This window comes from Perca flavescens, chromosome 16 (assembly GCF_004354835.1).
Source record: "Perca flavescens isolate YP-PL-M2 chromosome 16, PFLA_1.0, whole genome shotgun sequence".
NCBI lineage: Eukaryota > Metazoa > Chordata > Actinopteri > Perciformes > Percidae > Perca > Perca flavescens.
Window position 1 is genome coordinate 3,747,802 of NC_041346.1, and position 19,398 is coordinate 3,767,199.

Below are 19,398 nucleotides of genomic sequence, written 5' to 3' on the forward strand. Positions count from 1 at the left end.
TCTGCTTCTGAGGGAATTTCAGAGTCTCAAAGTTGGCTTGGAGTGTCGTGTAATTACAGTTTCCCCCCCGTCTTTTTGGTCTGGCGCACAACTAGGCGGACCGAAATTCATTGTGAACCTAAATTGATATACGGGCTAGAAGATGGATACCTGACCCAAGCCCGAGCTTTCTCACAGAAAACAGCTGCTTTTCTGCTGCTGGAAACAATGTTTCAAGCAGTGAGAGTCAACTTAAACAGCAAAGTTGTGGGCCATGAAACCAAAACAACTAAAAGATGCTGAAAAAGTTATGTAGATCTAAGGGCAACTGCGGAGTCAGGTGATAATTCTCTGTAGGTTTGTCACTACCAGTGACACTTCTTACATGACTCATTTGATCCACTATTAATGTAAATAAAAAACGATAAGTGCAGCTTTAAAGCTACATTGTGTAAGAATTTCTCCAATCATGCGGTGAAATTGTATATGACAACCAACTGAATGTTATTTTCTAGCCCCTCCCATTCCGATCACTTTTTTAACTGCTACGGTGGCCGAACCTGAAATTAGCTCTCTCCATTGTTTACAAGCAGCTGTTCTAGCCACTCCAATATTAACTTTGGTCTTGTTGCTTTGCCTGTCGCGTTGTCGTTTTAATTCTCTTTTTCGCTTCCCTGGCGAGTAATCAACCCCTGGCATTTGTCACAGTGCGGGGCGCCACTGAGTGTAAGAGGGCGAAAGGCGGAGGTATGTCCCTCTTTGGCTAATGTATTTTAAAGATGGAGGCGCAACATGGTGGCCGTCATTTGAGCGACTCGCTCGTATATATTCTGAATGATTCTAAATGGCAGATTCTACGCTTACTTTGATTAGTTGGTGGAAGTAATTACACATGAATGAGCACATATTTGTGAAAGAACAAAGTTTTTTTTGCTAAGAATCAACTCAAAACATTACACAATGGCGGTTTAAGTCATACCTTCTGTTTTGATGGCCTCCATGATCTTCCTTTGGTCATCCACAGAATCCTCGTTGATGACCTTTGACCCCTTCTCAGTGGATGCTGTATGAGGTTTTGGTCTGGTCTTTCGAGACTTTGGGGGGGTCTCCATATTGTAACACTCTGAAAGGTGCAAATCTGCACAATGTGTACTTTACATGTAGGTACATTTAGCTGGTAATACCAGTATTTTTACTCAAGTAGAATTGTGGTATTGCTACTTTTACATAAAGGAATACTTCACCCTGAAAATGATCATTTGTATATCAATGACTTACCCTGTGTTGCCTTGAATTCTTGAAGAAAAAGAACTGCCTCAAGAATCCAAAAACTATGCAAAATAATTCTTGATGAATTGAACTAATAAGAGGATTGCATGTTTTTGGATTCTCTGTTCACAGTGGAGGCATGCTAGAAAAACAACGTTTTCTTCCAGACTAGAAGGTAACACGTGGTGAGTAATTGATACAAATAGTCTCGCATTGTCAGACCTATCTCCACAGCGCTGGGGAATAAGGTCTGGCTACACCACAGATACATTCTAGGATAGGAGAAAAAAACACTCTGGCTTGTTTGCATTTCTGTAACCAATCACCATCATCCTGGGCAAAATAGTCTTGGGAAGGAACTTGTGTTCGGGGAACATTTGCACCACACAAAATATGAAACTGTTCACACAATAGAGTAACGTGAGCTAACAAAAAGCTGGAACCATGGTTAAACGGAATTTGCTGTTACCAGTGTATCGCCGTGTGTACTTCGTCCTCAGCAAATCCACCAATCGGTCCCAAAACGTCCCAGTTAGAGAGGAACGCTGGAAACATATTCTTTGTTAAATCTTTATATCATTCCCTTAAAGAACCAAGCAGGCCTGCCTGCTGTACGATTCAAAGTTTCATCAAAAGTTACAATTATTAGCTCTTGTCGTTTCCCATAGAGAAGGGATTTTGATAGCAGAAATGAAGGGGGCAAAACTGCACCAGATGTCCCGCTTGTCAGGCTTATCCTGGCATAATTCGGTTGATCCAGATTCCAGACTAATATACAAATAATCATTTTCAGTGGTGTAGTCTACGTGATACGCAGAATAAGCAGTATACCCACTAAGAAAGCTCCAGGATTTCCATATACCCCCCCATATAATAATAATAATTCCATTATATTTTGGACATATTTTGAATTGTCATCTGTGTTTTTCTTCTTTGCATAGGATAAATAAAGGGATTGAATAAAAAGTTAAAAAGTTACCCGAATGCAGGAAATGAAGTCTTTGACGCTCAAAATAACCCTGGGGGAGGACACCCAGACCCCCCCACTATGATATGCCCCCCTCCCCCAAAGGCAGATTCTGGCCCATATATATATATAGGCCAATATATTTATATACAGTACAGTATACCCACCACAATACATTAGACTAGACCACTGCCACAAGGAAACAAATCATTGCTGTCCTTGCAGCTACAAGGATAGTTACAAGTTACAAGGATAAGCATACAAGTACAACACAGAACTAAAATGTGAGGATTTTTCTGCATTGAGTATACATTTACTTTTAATACTTTATGTAGGCTACATTTTCCTGATGATACTTACATATACTTACATATACAATACATTGTCAATGCAGGACTTTAACTTGTAACAGAGTATTTTAGTTTCACAGTGTGGTATTAGTACCTTTTAATTAGTAAAGGATCTGAATACTTCTTCCACCACTGGTTGTGACTTATTTTGAACATCCTAAAGTAGGCAAAAGTCTCCCCAGCAGTCATCCATTATCCTGACAGCAGGCAGAAGCCACGCCCCCTTTTAACACGTCAGAGACGGAGTAGTTATAAATCCGTTTAAATGACCGGAGAGAACTTACTTCTGTTCTCTGTTCGCGGGAGCACGGCTCTTTTCAGGGAGAACAGAAGCTGTACCGGGGACCGGTCGGTCAGAGATGGGATTGGCTGTCAGTGAGCTGTCGGTGTCCGTCCACAGCCACAGCCAGAAAGCTTTGTAAATGGGAATAGAGAAGAGAAGGGGAGCTTAACGCTACTCGGGTTTTCACCACACAGACCAACCGGCGCGTGGAGAACATACTGTAGCATCTGAGAAGTTCACGGCTCTCTCTGTAACATCTGACTTTCCTGTACTTGAGCTGAAGGCGAGAGAATAAGCTATCAGCCGCCGTTGTTTCATCAACTCTTCCCCCCCGACGAGTTCCCAGTTCACGGTTATAAGGTGAGTTGCAGCGCGCCTTTATTTCCCACACATTAATAAACCGACTTGCTTCTTGTAGCCTCTTCCAGTTCTTATATTTTTGGAAAAGCACATCTTAGCTAACGTTACACATCGGATACTGACACAAACACAAAAGGGTAGCCTAGACAGTAGAAATAATGGTAACACTTTATAATAACATATTTTAAAAACTTTATTAATTAGTAAATGGTGGTTTTACTGTTAACAAACAATCTCATGATAAGGAATCCTGTTTAGTTATTAGTAATGCTATCATGTACACTACCGGTCAAAGAGTTTGGGGTCACTTAGACATTTCCATTCCACTCCATTATAGACAGAATACCAGCTGAGATCAATTGCATTGTTTTTTTTTTAACCAGGGCAGCAGTTTTCAGATTATATTCTGTGTTTACATAATTGCAAAAGGGTTCTCGACTGTTGTAGAAAGAAGTGGCTGATCTTTAATGCAATATCTACATTGCCCATTATCAGCAACCATTCATCCAATGTTCCAACGGCACATTCTGTTTACTAATCTGATTTGAATTTAAAAGGCTAACTGAGAAAACATTGGAGAACCCTTTTGCAATTATGTAAGCACATAATATCTTCTGAAAACTGCTGCCCTGGTTAAAAAAAACAATGCAACTGATCTCAGCTGGGATTCTGTCTGTAATGGAGTGGAATGGAAATTTCTAAGTGACCACAACATTTTTACCTGTAGCGTATGTTATTTTAACAGTTTATTGTTGCACACATCATAACATTTTATATATCTTGTTGAGAAAATAATTTGGGAACCTTTAGGCAATCGCTTGTAAACCGCCAATAAACATTATTTGGATGCTACCATAAAGTTGATGATTATAGTACCTTGTGAAAGGTTTATGAATACTTTGTAAAGCATCTATAAACATGATTTGGACTAACTATTATCAGTGCACAAGTAATCAATGGTCATTTATAGATCACCAAAAACACATTTTATGGGACCAATGTTACTTGATGCTTTATAAACCACTTATTATTAATCATTAGTTAATTACTATAAACATAAGTTACAACTTGATAATAGCATCCAAATATTGTTTATAGATGGTTTATAAAACAATTATTAACCATTGGCACAGTATTAATAATGTAAATCTAAATTTATAAACCAGTTATTTCATATTACATTAAACTAATCAAATATTCATTGTTTCATTGTTTGTTAACAGTAAAATAACTATTAACTATCAATTCCCCATTTATTAGTGATGGTTATTATGTTAGCAGTTACAAGCTTGTTAATGTTAAATATGAATAATGTTTGCTCCAGTGCATGCAGCCTGCTTTGCTTTGCGTGGGTCTTCAGCACTAATAGGGCATCTTTATAATTTGACTGAGAACACAGGAACTCGTGCCCGTAGTGTTGAATGCTTTCGGTCTGTTTTGCTGGAAACGGATGTGATGTACAGTAGTTGTCTAAAATATTTAGGTGAATCATTGGTAAAAAAATATAGCCTATATATAAATGCAAAAATATCAATTCTAGGGAAAATAATGGGTTTTATAAATCATTGCAAAAAAAATCACGATACATAAGATTTTTGATTCCCCCCCAACCCCCTAGCACTCAATACCTTTCCCCAGACTTCTATGAGCTGAGCTTATTTGCTAATTATACCTCAGCTGAGGTGTGTGTGTGTGTGTGTGTGTGTGTGTGTGTGTGTGTGTGTGTGTGTTACATGATATAATTAGTGTATGTATTTCAAAAAAGGAAGGAGGTAATAACTTCTGGATAAAATGGCTGGCCCAATAAAGTGGTGTCATTATACAAAGTTGGGCTGTAAATTAGGTTGTCACCAAATTGTGCCTAAATTCCAGCCTAATTGTCTGGAAAACAAAGTGGATCAGTGATGGCTCACAAGACTGATTAGTCGAGCCTTTTGAACAAAGTTTAAAGCGTACGTTTTGTATATATCTCTGTGTCCACCTAAAGACACCTGCCAGTGATAGTCTGAAAATATTGAAAATGAATGCACATCTCAATTTCCTCTTTATATTGCTGCAAATGCAATGCAAAAGATATTCAGTTTACACGGATATAAAACAGAGAGAAGCAGCAAATCCTCACATTTGAGTAACTGGGAACAGAGATTGGTTGATAATTAACTTTTATCTATTCTATTGAGCTATTATTAAATAAATAGTTGCTGATTATTGTTATGTTGTTGACTAATACATTAAATGGCCCTCTTTTCAGTCGTAATCTTAACGGTACAATATAATACATTTTTAATAATAAATGGAATTTATATAGCGCTTTTCATAAACTCAAAGTTGCTTAATGTAACTTTTCTGCATTAAAATGTCTAAAAACGACCATCCCTATGTTATTTAATTTTTTGAGTTGTTACACTATCCCAAATGTTTCCATCAAATGGCAAATCCAGAGAAATCTGTTATTTTATTTTCAGACACGTCACGTTTCATTTAGTCGCCCGTCAGTGCCGTCATATAACCTTTCACCATCTAGTTACTCGTAACTTCGGTCAAAACACGGGCACCCAGATGCTACGTTCGAGAGTAATTGTAAATCATACAATGTCACAGAAAAAAAGACTGGTAACACTGCTTTTTCTGCCAAAAGGCATAATTTTGTGATTAATTACATGCCACTTTGCAACACAGTAATACAGCAGAAACCTTATTTATTGATATTGATACATATCAATATTAATCCAGCTTAATGTTACTACAATGTATGTGCTGGTTGACAAGTAGCTAACGTTAATGCTAGCTAATGCTTGGTGGATAACATTATAGGGTTACAACATCGTTCAACATGCTCATAAAGTTATTAGTAGTATGATTGTTTTGACCATGGATGAAAGCAGCACTGCGCTAACCCACAAATATGTTCACTAGTAACATTAACGTTAGCTGTATAAATAGACGATTAATCTAATGCTAATTTAGCCAGCTTACACACTCCGGTCTGCCTGCCTCACTCCCCCGGCACAAAGAGACTTCATTCGGGATGATAGCTGACAACACAGCCGGGACATGTAGCAATAGCTAGTTACCGTTAGCCCCAGCCAACAATGAAGTGTCGGGAAACAGAGAATATCAGACCCAGGCATCCTAGTCACAACATCGGCCATCCATAATGTTAGCTTGCTATGTCTCCGTTAGTGTTACCGGTGTTTGTACTGAAAATCTCCTCCCTGACGAATTTCTCCCCCCTTCGCGTTTAGCTGTCTTTACAGTTAGCTAGCTAGCTAAATTAACCCGACAAAAGGTGGGTTAAGCACCAAAATGAATAGTTAAGATTACAGAAAGTGAACGGGGTGAACGGGGAGATCGGGCAGCTGGGAGATGTTCTGCTGCTGACAACGGAAATCGAACATCCTCGTCGTCCTGGAGATTCCCCCTGCAATCTCCACCCACACCCGTCTCTCAGCCTCGTTGAGTAGCTAGCTAGCGTTACAACAAACCCCGTCCGCCCGGTAAAATCCAAAAGGTGACATGGCATGTGAAATATACTTTGATAGTGTGGTTTTAGCTGCTGGCTAATCATTAGCCAGCAGCTAAAACCTGCTAACGTTAGCCGCTAATGTTAGCTTGCTGGCTCACTAGCTAATTGGTCAGCTAGCTACCAATACAGATTGAATCAAGAAAAACATAATTATGTTGGGGAAACTGCAGCTATTGTATTAGCATGACATGAATAAACGTTACTAAACGTAACGTGAATAAAGTTGAATGGGTAAACTTGTCCGCGAACAGATGCATTCTAATCGACGATAGTGTTTAGCAATAAAAACTACTATAGTTCTCAACGTCATCAAACGTCTGTGTTTACAATCCATTGTTTTGGTTGAGAGACCCCTAGCGGCAGAAAGTTACATATTGTACGTTAAAGGAATACTTCCCCCCCTCAAAATGACCATTTGTATATAAATCATCTCAGCGTGTTGCCTTGAATTCTTTAAGAAAACTTTGTTTGTGTCGCATGCCTCCACAGTGAACGGAGAATCAAAAAAATTAGAAAAGTCTTGATGCATTAAAGTAATAGAGGGGTGCGATTTCAGAACCAGTAATAGCAGAAGTTGGGACGTTGTGTAAAACGTAAGTAAAAACGGAATACTATGATTTGCAAATCCTTTTCAACCTATATTCAATTGAATGCATTAGAAAGACAAGATATTTGATGTTCAAACTGATAAACTTAATTGTTTTTTGCAAATATTTACTCATTTTGTATAGTATAAAAAGCTCAGTCCTTCACAAGCAAGGATGGGGCAAGTTTCACCACTTTGTGAACAACTGCGTGAGTAAATAGTCCAATAGATTAACGTTTCTCAACGTACAATTGCAAGGAATTTAGGGATTTCATTCACTCCATAATATCATCAAAAGATTAAGGGAATCTGGAGAAATCTCTGCACATAAGAGACACGGCCGAAAACCATCTTTTAATGCCTGTGACCTTGGATCCCCCACGTGGCACTGCATTAAAAACCGACATCATTATGTAAAGGATGTTACCAGGTGGGTTCAGGAACACTTCGGCAAACCATTGTCAGTTTACACAATTCATCGCTACATCTACAAGTGCAAGTTAAAACTCTACCATGCAAAGCGAAAGCCATATATCAACAACACCCAGAAACACCGCCAGCTTCTCTGGGCCCGAGCTCGTCTGAGATGGACTGACACAAAGTGGAAAAGTGAGCTGTGGTCTGACGATTCCACATTTGAAATTGTTTTCAAGGCTTTGGAGCAACATATGCTGCCCCTCCAAGCAAAGTCTTTTACGCTTATTGAGTGTTAAAAGGAAAGGTGATGTAACACAGTGGTAAACAACTTCCCAGCTTTTTTGGAAGGCATCAAATTTGCAAAAAAACTAAGTTTATCAGTTTGAACATAAAATATCTTGTCTTTGCAGTGTAGTCAATTGAATATATGTTGCAAAAGATTTGGAATTCATTGTATTCTGTTTTTATTTACGTCTTAAGGCTCTGATACACCAACCCGACGGCAGACCGTCGGCAGAAAAGGCAGTCCAACTGATGATTCGGCTCCCCGAGGTCCAAAAAGTGCCTCCGAACACGTGCAAGACGTAATACGTCTCCATAACAGCAGGCGGCGCTTATCTGTACTGTCGCCCAAAAAATTAAAACCGGAAATGACTAACGCGTCACGACCATAATGGCGGCTCGTTCAGAATATGATCTCGTATTTTACGAAAATAGTTCACCGAAACGTGTTTCTGAAAACATTTTAAGAGAGAAATAGACCATACAGTTGCTGAATCTGTCTGTTCTTTTTGATCGACAAAGGTCAGTTTGAAAGATTTTTGTCAGATTTGGAGAAGTGTTAGTCACGCTCATCCCGCTCGTCATTTCCGGCTAGCACTCCACCAATCAGATTCAACAAGTCAAATCGGCCCAAATTAAAGCCGATGGCTCCTCCTCCGACTGATGACGACACGAAACACATCGAACAGACTCGAGTCACTGAACGAGACAGACTGTCTGTTGGCCGATAATTGGCTTGGTGTGTCAGCGCCTTTACACAACGTCCCAACTTAACTGGAATTGAACATCAGTTTACAAAATCTCAAACAAATCGTGCAGTTTAATTCAAGATTATCCAGTCCTGCTCAGTACTTCCCATAAACGCATGCATTTTCGCTAATACCTTACTAATTAAAACACTTTCGCTACATGTCATTTTGAGGGTGAAGGATTCCTTTAATACATGTATAAAACTCTGTCTGCTTCAACACACTGACCAGCCATCATCCTGGATACACAAACCCCTGCATGCCTAAAGAATCAGAGATTCTATACTCAAAGTGATAAATGATTAGATAGAGCATGCCAAAGGAGGACTACACTACACTTTAAAAAGTGAAGAGTGTCACACATTGCCATGGCCTCATAACACCTCTAATCAAACAAGCCTGTGTCCAGAAATAGGCATCTTAATGGAAACAGATAGCATGCCATATACCCTTACACCCATGTCTTTTTTATACTAATTGTGATAGTACTGTTGTCATGGAGTCCAGGAGTACATTACAATACAATAGTTATTCCTGTGTGAGAGGCATCAGTCAATTGCATTCAGTTTGGGGAAAATGAGCCATCATTGGCTCTGTCAACCTGAAACTGCATGCAATTCATCGGTGTGTCCAGATTGCAGTAGAATTGGGTTTAATTAGCTCCTGTTTCATCAGTCAGTTTATTACCAGGGCAGAACACAAGTTGCTAGCCTTTGTTTTGGGCGGGGAGGGTTCAAATGTCTAATGAAGACCAAACAATGGTTTTCACGTCACGTTTCACGTCTCAAGCTGTCCTGTCTAAAAAGGCCTAAAATGGCCAAAAAATAATCTTAAAAAAAAGATTATGTCACCTTGGATACATCAAGCAAACTTTTCTTCACTTTCCTGGAGGACATTTTGGCTAGCTGACAGGAACATCGCAACTGTTGTGTTGAAAAAAGGTTGAGAAAAAAAAGGTTTAACCATAACGCTGGCTTTTTCATGTCTACCCTTCACAATAAAAGCCCAGCTTAAATTCACTGAAAGCATTTTGCTAAGAGGAAACTATCGGTTTCACATCACGTTTCACATCACGTTTCACGTCTCAAGCTGTCCTGTCTAATAAAGGCCTAAAATGGCCAAAAAATTATCTTAAAAAAAAGAATATGTCAACTTTTTGGATATGTGTATCTCAGGGGAGTGGCAAAAAGCTGCAGTCAAGTCATACAGTTTTCGTCAGCATCACCAGTTTACACAGGAAGTCACATAAACATGTATTAGATCCTAACTGAATAAAATTTTATATATTAAAAGGTGCTCTAAGCGATGCTGGGTGACGGCACTTCTTGTTGACGTTCAAAGTATTTTTAAACAAAACGAAGCTAGCTCGCCCCTCCTTCCTCTTCATCCCGGCCTCTCTTCCTCCATTCCCGTGCACTAACCCCCCACCCCCAAATCCTTCTTGTCAGTTATTGGCTGGAATGCTGGAACACTGTGTAGGTTTTGTGGTGCAGGTTGGCCAGTGTGTTTTTGTTTTGGTTTGTGGAGCCTGGGCTGTCTACAGAGGCCGTGTTTTTTTACAGTGTGTTCAGGGGACAGGCAGCTAGGGATAGTGAGGAGATGTTTGGTGTATGTGACAAAAAATGTAAAAAATGCGTGACATTGAAAATATGTTGGCTCTGTACACGCTAAACATATTGCTTTTTTAAATGGAGTCTGGTTGGTTTAGCGCTAGCAACTTCAGAGCTGTTTCTGATTAAACAGAAAGGTCTCAAATAGATTTTAAAGGACTGTCTTGGAAGGGATCCTTTCGATAATGTTGTCAGACACTTAGAATATTAATCTGAGCTCTTTTGTGAAGGTAAATACAAGGGGGACAATTGCCCTATTAACTTACATTGTAGCATGTTTCGCCGCTTCATCCTGGACCAATGTCATAGATTGGTGTTCCCATCAGTCACTTAGACACAAAAACAAAGGGAAATAGGGTTGAAAAAATGGTAGTTACCCTTTAAGGCCTTCATCAGTCTCTTATAGCTTATTGGCAAGTGATCACATGGCCAATAGGTAAAAAGTAGGGCTGGTCCGAATACCATTTTTTGAGCTTCGAAGCTTCGGTAGTAATGAGCATCGAATATTCGAAGCTTCGGAACATATTATCTCTAATAAAGGCAGGAATCTCTATGTGTCTGTCTGTTTGTTTGCATTTTGATTATTTTGAGAACCTTTCATCCAAACGACTTCACAAAGGAGTGCAGTGTCGTATTTGGTGCAATATAGATAGACAGGCCAGACGCCAGGATCACCGTCTTGTCAACGGGACACTTTGTGACTGGGGGCGTCGCTGTAACCTCGATAAAACTTCCACTCATGAGCGTTTTTATAACTTTAAAGCATTAAATCTTTAAAATATAAAGCCATGTACCCAACTGTTACAAAGTAAAAGAAAAAACAATTTAGCCGTAATCTGCGCAGCCGAGAGTGCATGCATACGTGTTGTCGTTGTCCTGGTGGTACAAAGTGGACCAAAACTTGATTTTCATTAATCCCCAAGAGTCCAAGGAAATGTAATATCCAAGCTTTATATTCCAAAACGATCTCTTCGCCTCACAATGTTGAAGTTTCTGGCCGAATCCCAACGGAAAAACACAAAACCGTTTTCCATTTCCGCACTTGTTATCGCCGCTAGCTTCTCTGCCCAGCTTGCTAAATGCTCGAAGTGGGCGTCATCGTGTACCGACAGTATCTTCTTCTTCTTTCTAGTTTATTGGCGGTTGGCAAACCAACTTAAATGTGCATTACCGCCACCAACTGGACTGGAGTGTGAACGAGAGATAAATGCAGAAAATAAATAAACCAAAATAAAAAATAAAAATAAACGAATATTCGAATGTCAAATTTTAAAATCGAATACCATCCCACCGAACGAATATTCGAATATTCGGGTCCAGCCCTAGTAAAAAGTCACCGGCTTGGTGTCAACAGGTAAAGTCACATGACAGACCATGTTAAGCAGTGGAAATGCTTACAAACTTACATATGAAACAACTTTAAACCTAAACATTATCTGTGCATAGTATTTAATTTGTTCAACTTAGTTGTACATGTTTTAGCAAATTTTTGTATTTAGTCTATTTCTGGGTATGTTTGATTGATTAAAAGCAACAGAAACCCAGAGTCAAATTCCTTGTATGTGTGCAAACATACTTGGCCATTAAAGCTCATTCTGATTTGCGGAAATATCAATATCACTGCTTCCGCTCCCTGAGACTGGTGACAAATCAAGGCTTTGCATTGCAGAAGATGATTAAATGCAGGATTTGCATTTTAATGGGATATGAATTGTATCAGAGAGCCATTTGGCAGATGTCTTGAAACGTCTTGAATTAACGCAGGTGTTTGCATGATGATTACATTGGCTGCTCCTCTGCAATTAGTTTCACACGTGTCCAAGAATATTTAACTTGTACTAAGATTAAGGAAATGTTTGAGGTTTCACTGTTAGCGCACATGCTGTGTTTAGGATTTAAGGATTCATTAATCAAGGCCTCTTATCCTCTTTGGCTGAACCTTGACTGCTGTATCTTCCCCTTAAAGGGAAAATTCGCCAACTTTAATGGGGATGTACAATCAGCACTGATGGTCGACATATGTCGTCTATTGAAGAAATGTAATTCCCCCAGTGTGTGCTATATTAAGCTTAAGGTTGTTGGAATCTGTGGACTCTTTTAAAAAGCAGCTTAAAATGCCATATTATATAGCATTTTCAGGTTCATACTTGTATTTTGTGTTTTTACTAGAACATGTTTTTATGCTTTAATGTTCCAAAAACACTTTATTTGCTGCTGCACCTGTATTCACCCTCTATATGAGACGCTCTGTTGGAGCGCCTATCTCTTTAAGCTGTCTCCGTACAGCCGGTGGCTTCAACGGAGTATACAGCAACAACATTGATTGTAGTTTTTGCAAGTTCAACATGGATTATAGGTTGAAAGTTGAATGAACGAGTACTCATGTCCTTTTGACATGAGTACTCGAGTACTCAAGCTTTTCTGCTAATGAATGCTGATTGGTCAGTGAAGGACTGATTACGACCACTTCATGGCATCCAAAGCGGAACCAGAATGTCAGAGTGAATATTTTGGTGTGGTCTTTAAAAACATTAGCAAAGCTCTTTCTAGCACGTGTATTGACAGTAGGGCTGCTCCCTCTTAGTCGATTTGTCGACTAATCGGTTGTTTTGGTCTTATTCAACTTAGATTTCTTTAGTCGATTAGTCATATTTTATTCTTTTTTCATGCTGAATAACTTATTTCCAAGAAACGTACGAGCACATCTCTGGTAAAACACAAGAATGAAAGTGGTGCTTTTGCATGACTCTTTGCGGAGAAACTCAGATTTAGAGATCTGCCGATTAAATCAACTAATAGATTAGTCGATACAATTGAATGAGTGTTAGTCGACTAAGAATTTCTTCAATCTAACACAGCGCTAATTGACAGGGTGAGCCTAACCTGTCAGCTGTGTTGTCGATGCCTCGAGAGAAAAAAGGAAGTGACTCAGAGCTTGCCGTAAAGTCATTGACATTTTAAAAGGCTTTTTAGAACAAAAAGGTGACTTTAAAAAATTCTAACACCCAGCAGTGTGTATTTTCTTAGCCTCTCCTTTCAAATGGAACATTCAAATTAGTAGACAAAAAATTATATCCTGAGAAAAGTGGATTTTGAGGGGTAGGTATCTCCATTACTATAGTTAGCAGTGGACAGTTCTAGAATACTTTCTACCATCAAAACAATCGCAGATAAAGGCTTTAAAACCAAATACTACACAACTGGACATGTTCCAGCAGTAATGTGACCCGGAAATGGGGAGAAATGAACAACATTTTAACAACTTCTCTGGCGTTAGCATGTAGCTACAGTACTTGTGGCCCGGGTTCGAATCCGACCTGAGGCCCTTTGCTGCGTGTCATCCCCCCTCTCTCTCCCCGATTTCCTGTCTCTCTTTAGCTGTTCTAAATATAGGAAAAAGCCCAAAAGAATATCTTTTAAAAAACATTTTTCACACCATATCCCTCGTTGAGATAGAGATGAGGTTGAAAAATGGCTAAAATTTCCCTTTAACACTTCATTAGATGTGTCTGAGCATGGGACACCCAGACTGCTTCTAGCAACCAGCTGCAAGTGAAGGACAAAAGGAGAGACAAACTGCAAGGTAAAATATGTTTTCACGTTGGTGGATGAGCTGTTGGATCCATCTAAAATTGCTCTCACGGTATTTCACTGGGGTGGAAGCTGTTGGATTATGCAGACTCTGCCTGCTAATTGATTTCATGGCTCGTGATGTGCCGCCCAAAGGAATCTGGCACTGAAGACAGGAAATAGATGGGGGGGAAAAAACAAGTTCATTGAGGGTGACCTAAGACATCCTGTGTTCTCAGTATAAATCTAGTTGAACAACGATGATGTAGTGATTTGCTCTTGATTGTAACAGTACTCTGAATATGCTTGTATTCTGATGTCACAGCTCTGGCTGGAGTGAGCTGAAGCGATGACGTTCCATGAGCTTCTCTAACTCCATGCATCTGTCTATAGCTAATGGGAAATGCTATTCGTTAAAGGCCACTAAAGATAGAAATATTAGATCCAGACATATGTAAACCACATGACATACTGTTAAGCTATGTTCCATGGAGGCTCCTGGGAAGTGTAGTGTTTAGCGCAGCTTCACATACAAACTGGTTTCTGAGAAATAAAGTTGAAACATTTAGAATATTTATACAATAAGTTATAAAATATTATAAGCCTATAGTATGAATGAATTATTCAGGAGACTCTTTGGTTCTGTATACAGTGTTTCCAACAGGTTGAGAATTTACTTGTGGAGGAGGGTGGCGTATTCAGTAACAAACTAGTCAAACAAAGGTTTATGAACTATTTTTGCTTAGCCTTTTGAAAAGAAATGACTACATAACAAGATCATTTAGAAAGAAATAACTATTTATATATTAAACAAACCACACTAGAAGATGATACAGATTAAGTGTAGCTGTGCTTTGACAACTAAATCTGGTTGCTTTGTCAAATAAAATGTATGGTTCAGCAGATAAAATACCTGATTAACGTTAACCATAGCTGCAATATTGTATTAACAACTTAACCTTAAAACCATATTGACATGCACGCTGCGCGTGGGGGAGGACCTTTAGGCCGCTGGTCTGTCTGTGTGCTGTAAAATGACATCGATGATTGGAAAAAAAAATTAATTCTGATTTTATCCACCATATTTATTCATTCATAAAGGTCTTAAAAGGTCTTGAATTTGACCTGTTGAAAGCTGCAGAAACCCTGTAAGAGAGATGCTGATTTAAAGTTATTTTAAGTTTTGCCCACGGTTTGAGCTGTTGTTGTAAATTTGCACTGTGAAAGTTGAAAAAGGGCGCACAACTGGATACACCTTAAAGTTATTTCAGCCTCTAAAACATGAATGTAATGCTATTTTGGGAACACCAAGATTCAAGTGGTTTATTTTGGAAGTTAAATTTGTGAATTAGTTCCCTTTTCAATTCATTGAATAAGCCTGCACTATTATGAAGGTTTGGTTCCTGGTGCATGAGGCTGTTTGGGGGTTTTAATGCTGCCCTAACATGGTGTTCCTGTGGCTGATTGGAGCCAGGTGTCTACTCTAGAAAATGAGGGTATTGAGGGCAGCCTGCTTCACTGCAGAGGACCAGCTGCTGCAATCGCAAATAATCTTGTGGGAAGGCTAGTCGTAAAGCTAAACATGCCCTTGCTGAAATTAGACGCTCTGGAGGACAAATTGTGCTGCTGTTGCTCATTTGGAAAATGAAATCTAGCCCTGCAATTATTTTATGTTGTTGTTGGCGCTAATTATAAATCACGGAAGCGGCTGAAGAGGCAGTGCTGCTGACTCATTGCTGAGTAGCACACACTGCTATGGTTGTCCTCAGTGTGATTCAAATGCAATATTATTCCCAGCTGTGCATGAAATCAGTTCAGTTTTGTAATGGAAAAGTGAAGAAATGAGAAATACAGTAAATGTTGCCTGATGGCATATGTGTAACACTCTTTCCACCAACAGCTATAGCGACTTTGCTTATAACCATTTCATTTTGAAACTGTTTTACGATAACTTTGGTTTCTGTTTCCATGACGTTTGGAAGAGATAAGTAAGAAATTAGCAGCTGCGTCAAATGAACTACATTTCCAAAAAGGGTAGGCTTCTGCATTCTGTCATAGAGCAGCCATGCTGCACAGCTTCAAAGAGCCTCCTCCTATATCAAGATATATTATCAAGTTAAAATAAGAGGTATTTGCAGGCCCAAAAAAAGTGTGTGTGTGTGTGTGTGTGTGTGAGTGTGTGGAGGGGGGGGGGGGTACATTTAACAATTACTTATTAAACACTAAATATTAAATGTAAATAATAATATGTAATTAATAAATTATATCCATCTATATGGTTATCTGCCACACGGCGATAAATGTTTTTTTTACGACGTTAAGGCGGCAGGCGCATGTTGCTAAGGCAGCCGAATAACAAAAACGTCAACTACATACACACACACACACACACACACACACACACACACACACACACACACACACTGGATTTTTGAGGCTGATACCAGTATTTAAAATCTAATGTTGCAGACCGATATTCATACATTCAAGAAGAAGGATGATTGTGGATAGAGACATTAATTTCAGAAAAGTAAGCAATTTGGAACTGCTCAATCAAGGACCCGCTATATTTAACTATTTCCATTGAATATTCCACTGTCCAGACTCAATTGTCTTCTCTTCTTCTTGCCCTTTCTTCAGGTTGCTATGGTGAACAGCAGGGTGGAGGCGCCCACAGTGGCAGTGATGGGCGGTGGCGGGGGGACAGGGGGCAGGTTGTGCGCAGGATGTGGAGGTCGAATCGCAGACCGCTTCCTGCTCTTCTCCATGGAGCGGTACTGGCACACGCGATGCCTCAAGTGCTCCTGCTGCCACGCTCAGCTGGGCGAGTACAGTAGCACCTGCTACAGCAAAGGAGGCATGATCCTCTGCAAGAACGACTACATCAGGTGGGCCCTGATGATCTTTGTAAACAGTGGTCTATAAAATGTCAGAACATAGTGGAAAACATCCATCACAAAAAGTCCAAGGTGATGTCTTCAACAGTCCAAAACACAAAGATATTCAGTTTACTGTCACATAATACAAAGAAAAGCTGCCTATCCGTACAAATTGAGAAGCTGGAACTAGGTAATGTTAAAGTGATGGTTGGGAGTAATTTCACCCTAGGGTCCTTTGCACTATGACCTCGAGCCAAACACCCCCCCAGAAGCTTTTTTCACCTGGGTCGAACATTGGGAGAGTTAGCGTAGCAGCGTTATCAGCTGAATAGCTTAGCGCAGGGGCTAATGGATCCGAAGTGTCTCTTAACATTACCCCACTAATAATGCCCGAAATGATACCAAACTTCTACACTAGTACAAATAGGTTATACACTCATTATTAAACGATGGATTGGAAAGTTTGTAAGTACACCAGAAGTTTATAACACTTGCCTGCTGGCTTCTGCTCTCTGCTGTTGCTGCTGCTGCTGCTGTTACTACTGGGCAGTAAGAGTGCTTAGGGCCGTCTACAAATTACTACACCGAAAAGAGATGCAACAAAAATATTTATTAATTTAATGATTAAATAAGGTAATGTCTCCAAACTTACCTCAATTATAACTTCTCCTGCTAGTTATTCTACAGCACTTACTTTAAAAAAAATGTTGCATCTCTTTTCGGTGTAGTAATTTGTAGACGGCCCTAAGCACTCGTCTTACTGCCGGCAGCAGCAGCAGCAACAACAGCAGAGAGCAGAAGCCAAGCGCCGAGCGGAGCCCCAGTGCTGCTGCAAAAATAGCCTCGCAGAGGAACTTGTTTTGGTGGAACATGTGTACGTTCAAAAGTTGTTTTAGTCGTGCAACAGAAAACTCAGATTGGACAGATAGTCTAGCTAGCTGTCTAGATTTACCCTGCAGAGATCTGAGGAACGGTTAACCATAGTCCTCAGAAATCCACCGGAGTTTAAAATTACATCACAAAGAAAGCGGAAGGTATCGGGACATCCGAAAACGGACATCTGAATAGAGTGACACCCGGCGGAATTTCCAGCAGAACGAGAGCAACCCCAGAAGTGGAACGTCATGGATACAGACTAGTATCTGTGAGGCAGATTGGTGTAACACAGATGGGGATTGTATGTGTGCCCACATCTCCGGGGCAACTGCTGGGCTGGATGTTTGAAAGCTGCAGCTCAGGCTTGCTGAGACACAGCACACTTTGTGTGTCAGGCCAGTAAAAATACAGTGGCTTTTTTGGGCCTCTCTCATGAAATAAATAAAGTTCTTACTGTTCTTACTACACCGAGATTTGCAAAAAGATACACTGTACAACAGTCAACAGTTCCAGTTACACATTTGGTCCACAGTAAAATGGGTCAGCAATACTGATGTTTATTCAGGTGCATATCAAAATGCTCCTGGTTGATATTCATGTGGTATTAGAGTGGCGTTACTCCAAATTAGAAGTTGGGGGTGGCTGTGGTTTGCGACTATCCCAAGGTTGAGCTTCTTAAATCTCATCTAAAAAGATACAGGCTTACATCTAAAAAGGTAACGTCTTACATGGCAAAAAAATCCGGCTCTGAAGGGCCCCATGGGAATTCTTAGCAAACTCAAAAAGTGGTTATGTCCCAAATGTCTACTGGATGTGGCTGCGATACACCTGGACTCCATCATTGCTGCCGGAGATGATCAGCTGCCAGTCTAGGCAGTGTGCCCGTGTCCGACTGATGCTATCTTTACCCTTTATGTCTGCGTTCAAAAAGCAGTCAACCAGTCTGTTCTTCAGCAGACACATTTCCGATATTGTTAGAGTTGTTTTCTGGATTTATTGAATATGTGTTTTACAAGCATTGAATACACCTACAGCTCATTTTTGATCAGTATAGTTACAGAAACTGTGACTGTACTTACCTTGTTGTCCGTGAAGCAGAAAAAGGAATTCTACCGTTTTGTTTCTGCTAGTATACACTAGAGATTTGAAGGTATGCTGGTTTTACTATATAATGTGCTGAAACATACTGATGGTAACAATACTACCAACAATTTCTATCGATCAGCATTCACCCTGTTTACCTTACTCCGATCATGTACATCAGCTTGTAGTAATCGCTGCCTTTCATCACACACGGCCAGCGCCACAAACGCACCGCCAGACTGCCTGGATGCCAAAAACCACGATGGGCGGCGGCCTCTCACTAGTGTGTGTCCACATAATGTCCCTTAGCTTGCCAGCCCTTGGCAACAAGTAAAAAAGTCTGTCTTTCTTAGTCAACCGTTTTTTTACAGAAGCGGATTACTCCAATTCTTCATCCTTTTTCCTTGAGTCCACCAGGAAACCAGCTTACAGGCTGTTATTCCCTGCAGCCGACATCGGTAAACACGAAAAGAAAATCAAAGATTGACTTTTAAGTGCAAGATGCGTCACTAAGTTTAGTATTCGTTGTCCAGCAGGAAACCTGAGAGATTCTTTGGTTGGGGGTTTGCTGGGATCCTAAAGCAAACTGTTTGGGTGTTGAGAGAAAAGACT

At 40.0% G+C, this 19,398-nt stretch overlaps 1 protein-coding gene across 1 annotated transcript in view; it reads left to right on the plus strand.

Annotated features, from left to right (window-relative positions):
* Nucleotides 1–2,830: 2,830 nt before the first annotated feature.
* lmo4a (LIM domain only 4a) overlaps nucleotides 2,831–19,398 on the plus strand; it is a 31,820-nt gene continuing 15,252 nt past the window's right edge. The window contains exons 1-2 of the mRNA XM_028601748.1: nucleotides 2,831–3,208; nucleotides 16,589–16,836. Of these exons, the coding sequence (XP_028457549.1) occupies nucleotides 16,595–16,836 (242 nt within the window). The 5' untranslated portion in view covers nucleotides 2,831–3,208; nucleotides 16,589–16,594. The remainder of the gene's footprint in view (nucleotides 3,209–16,588; nucleotides 16,837–19,398) is intronic.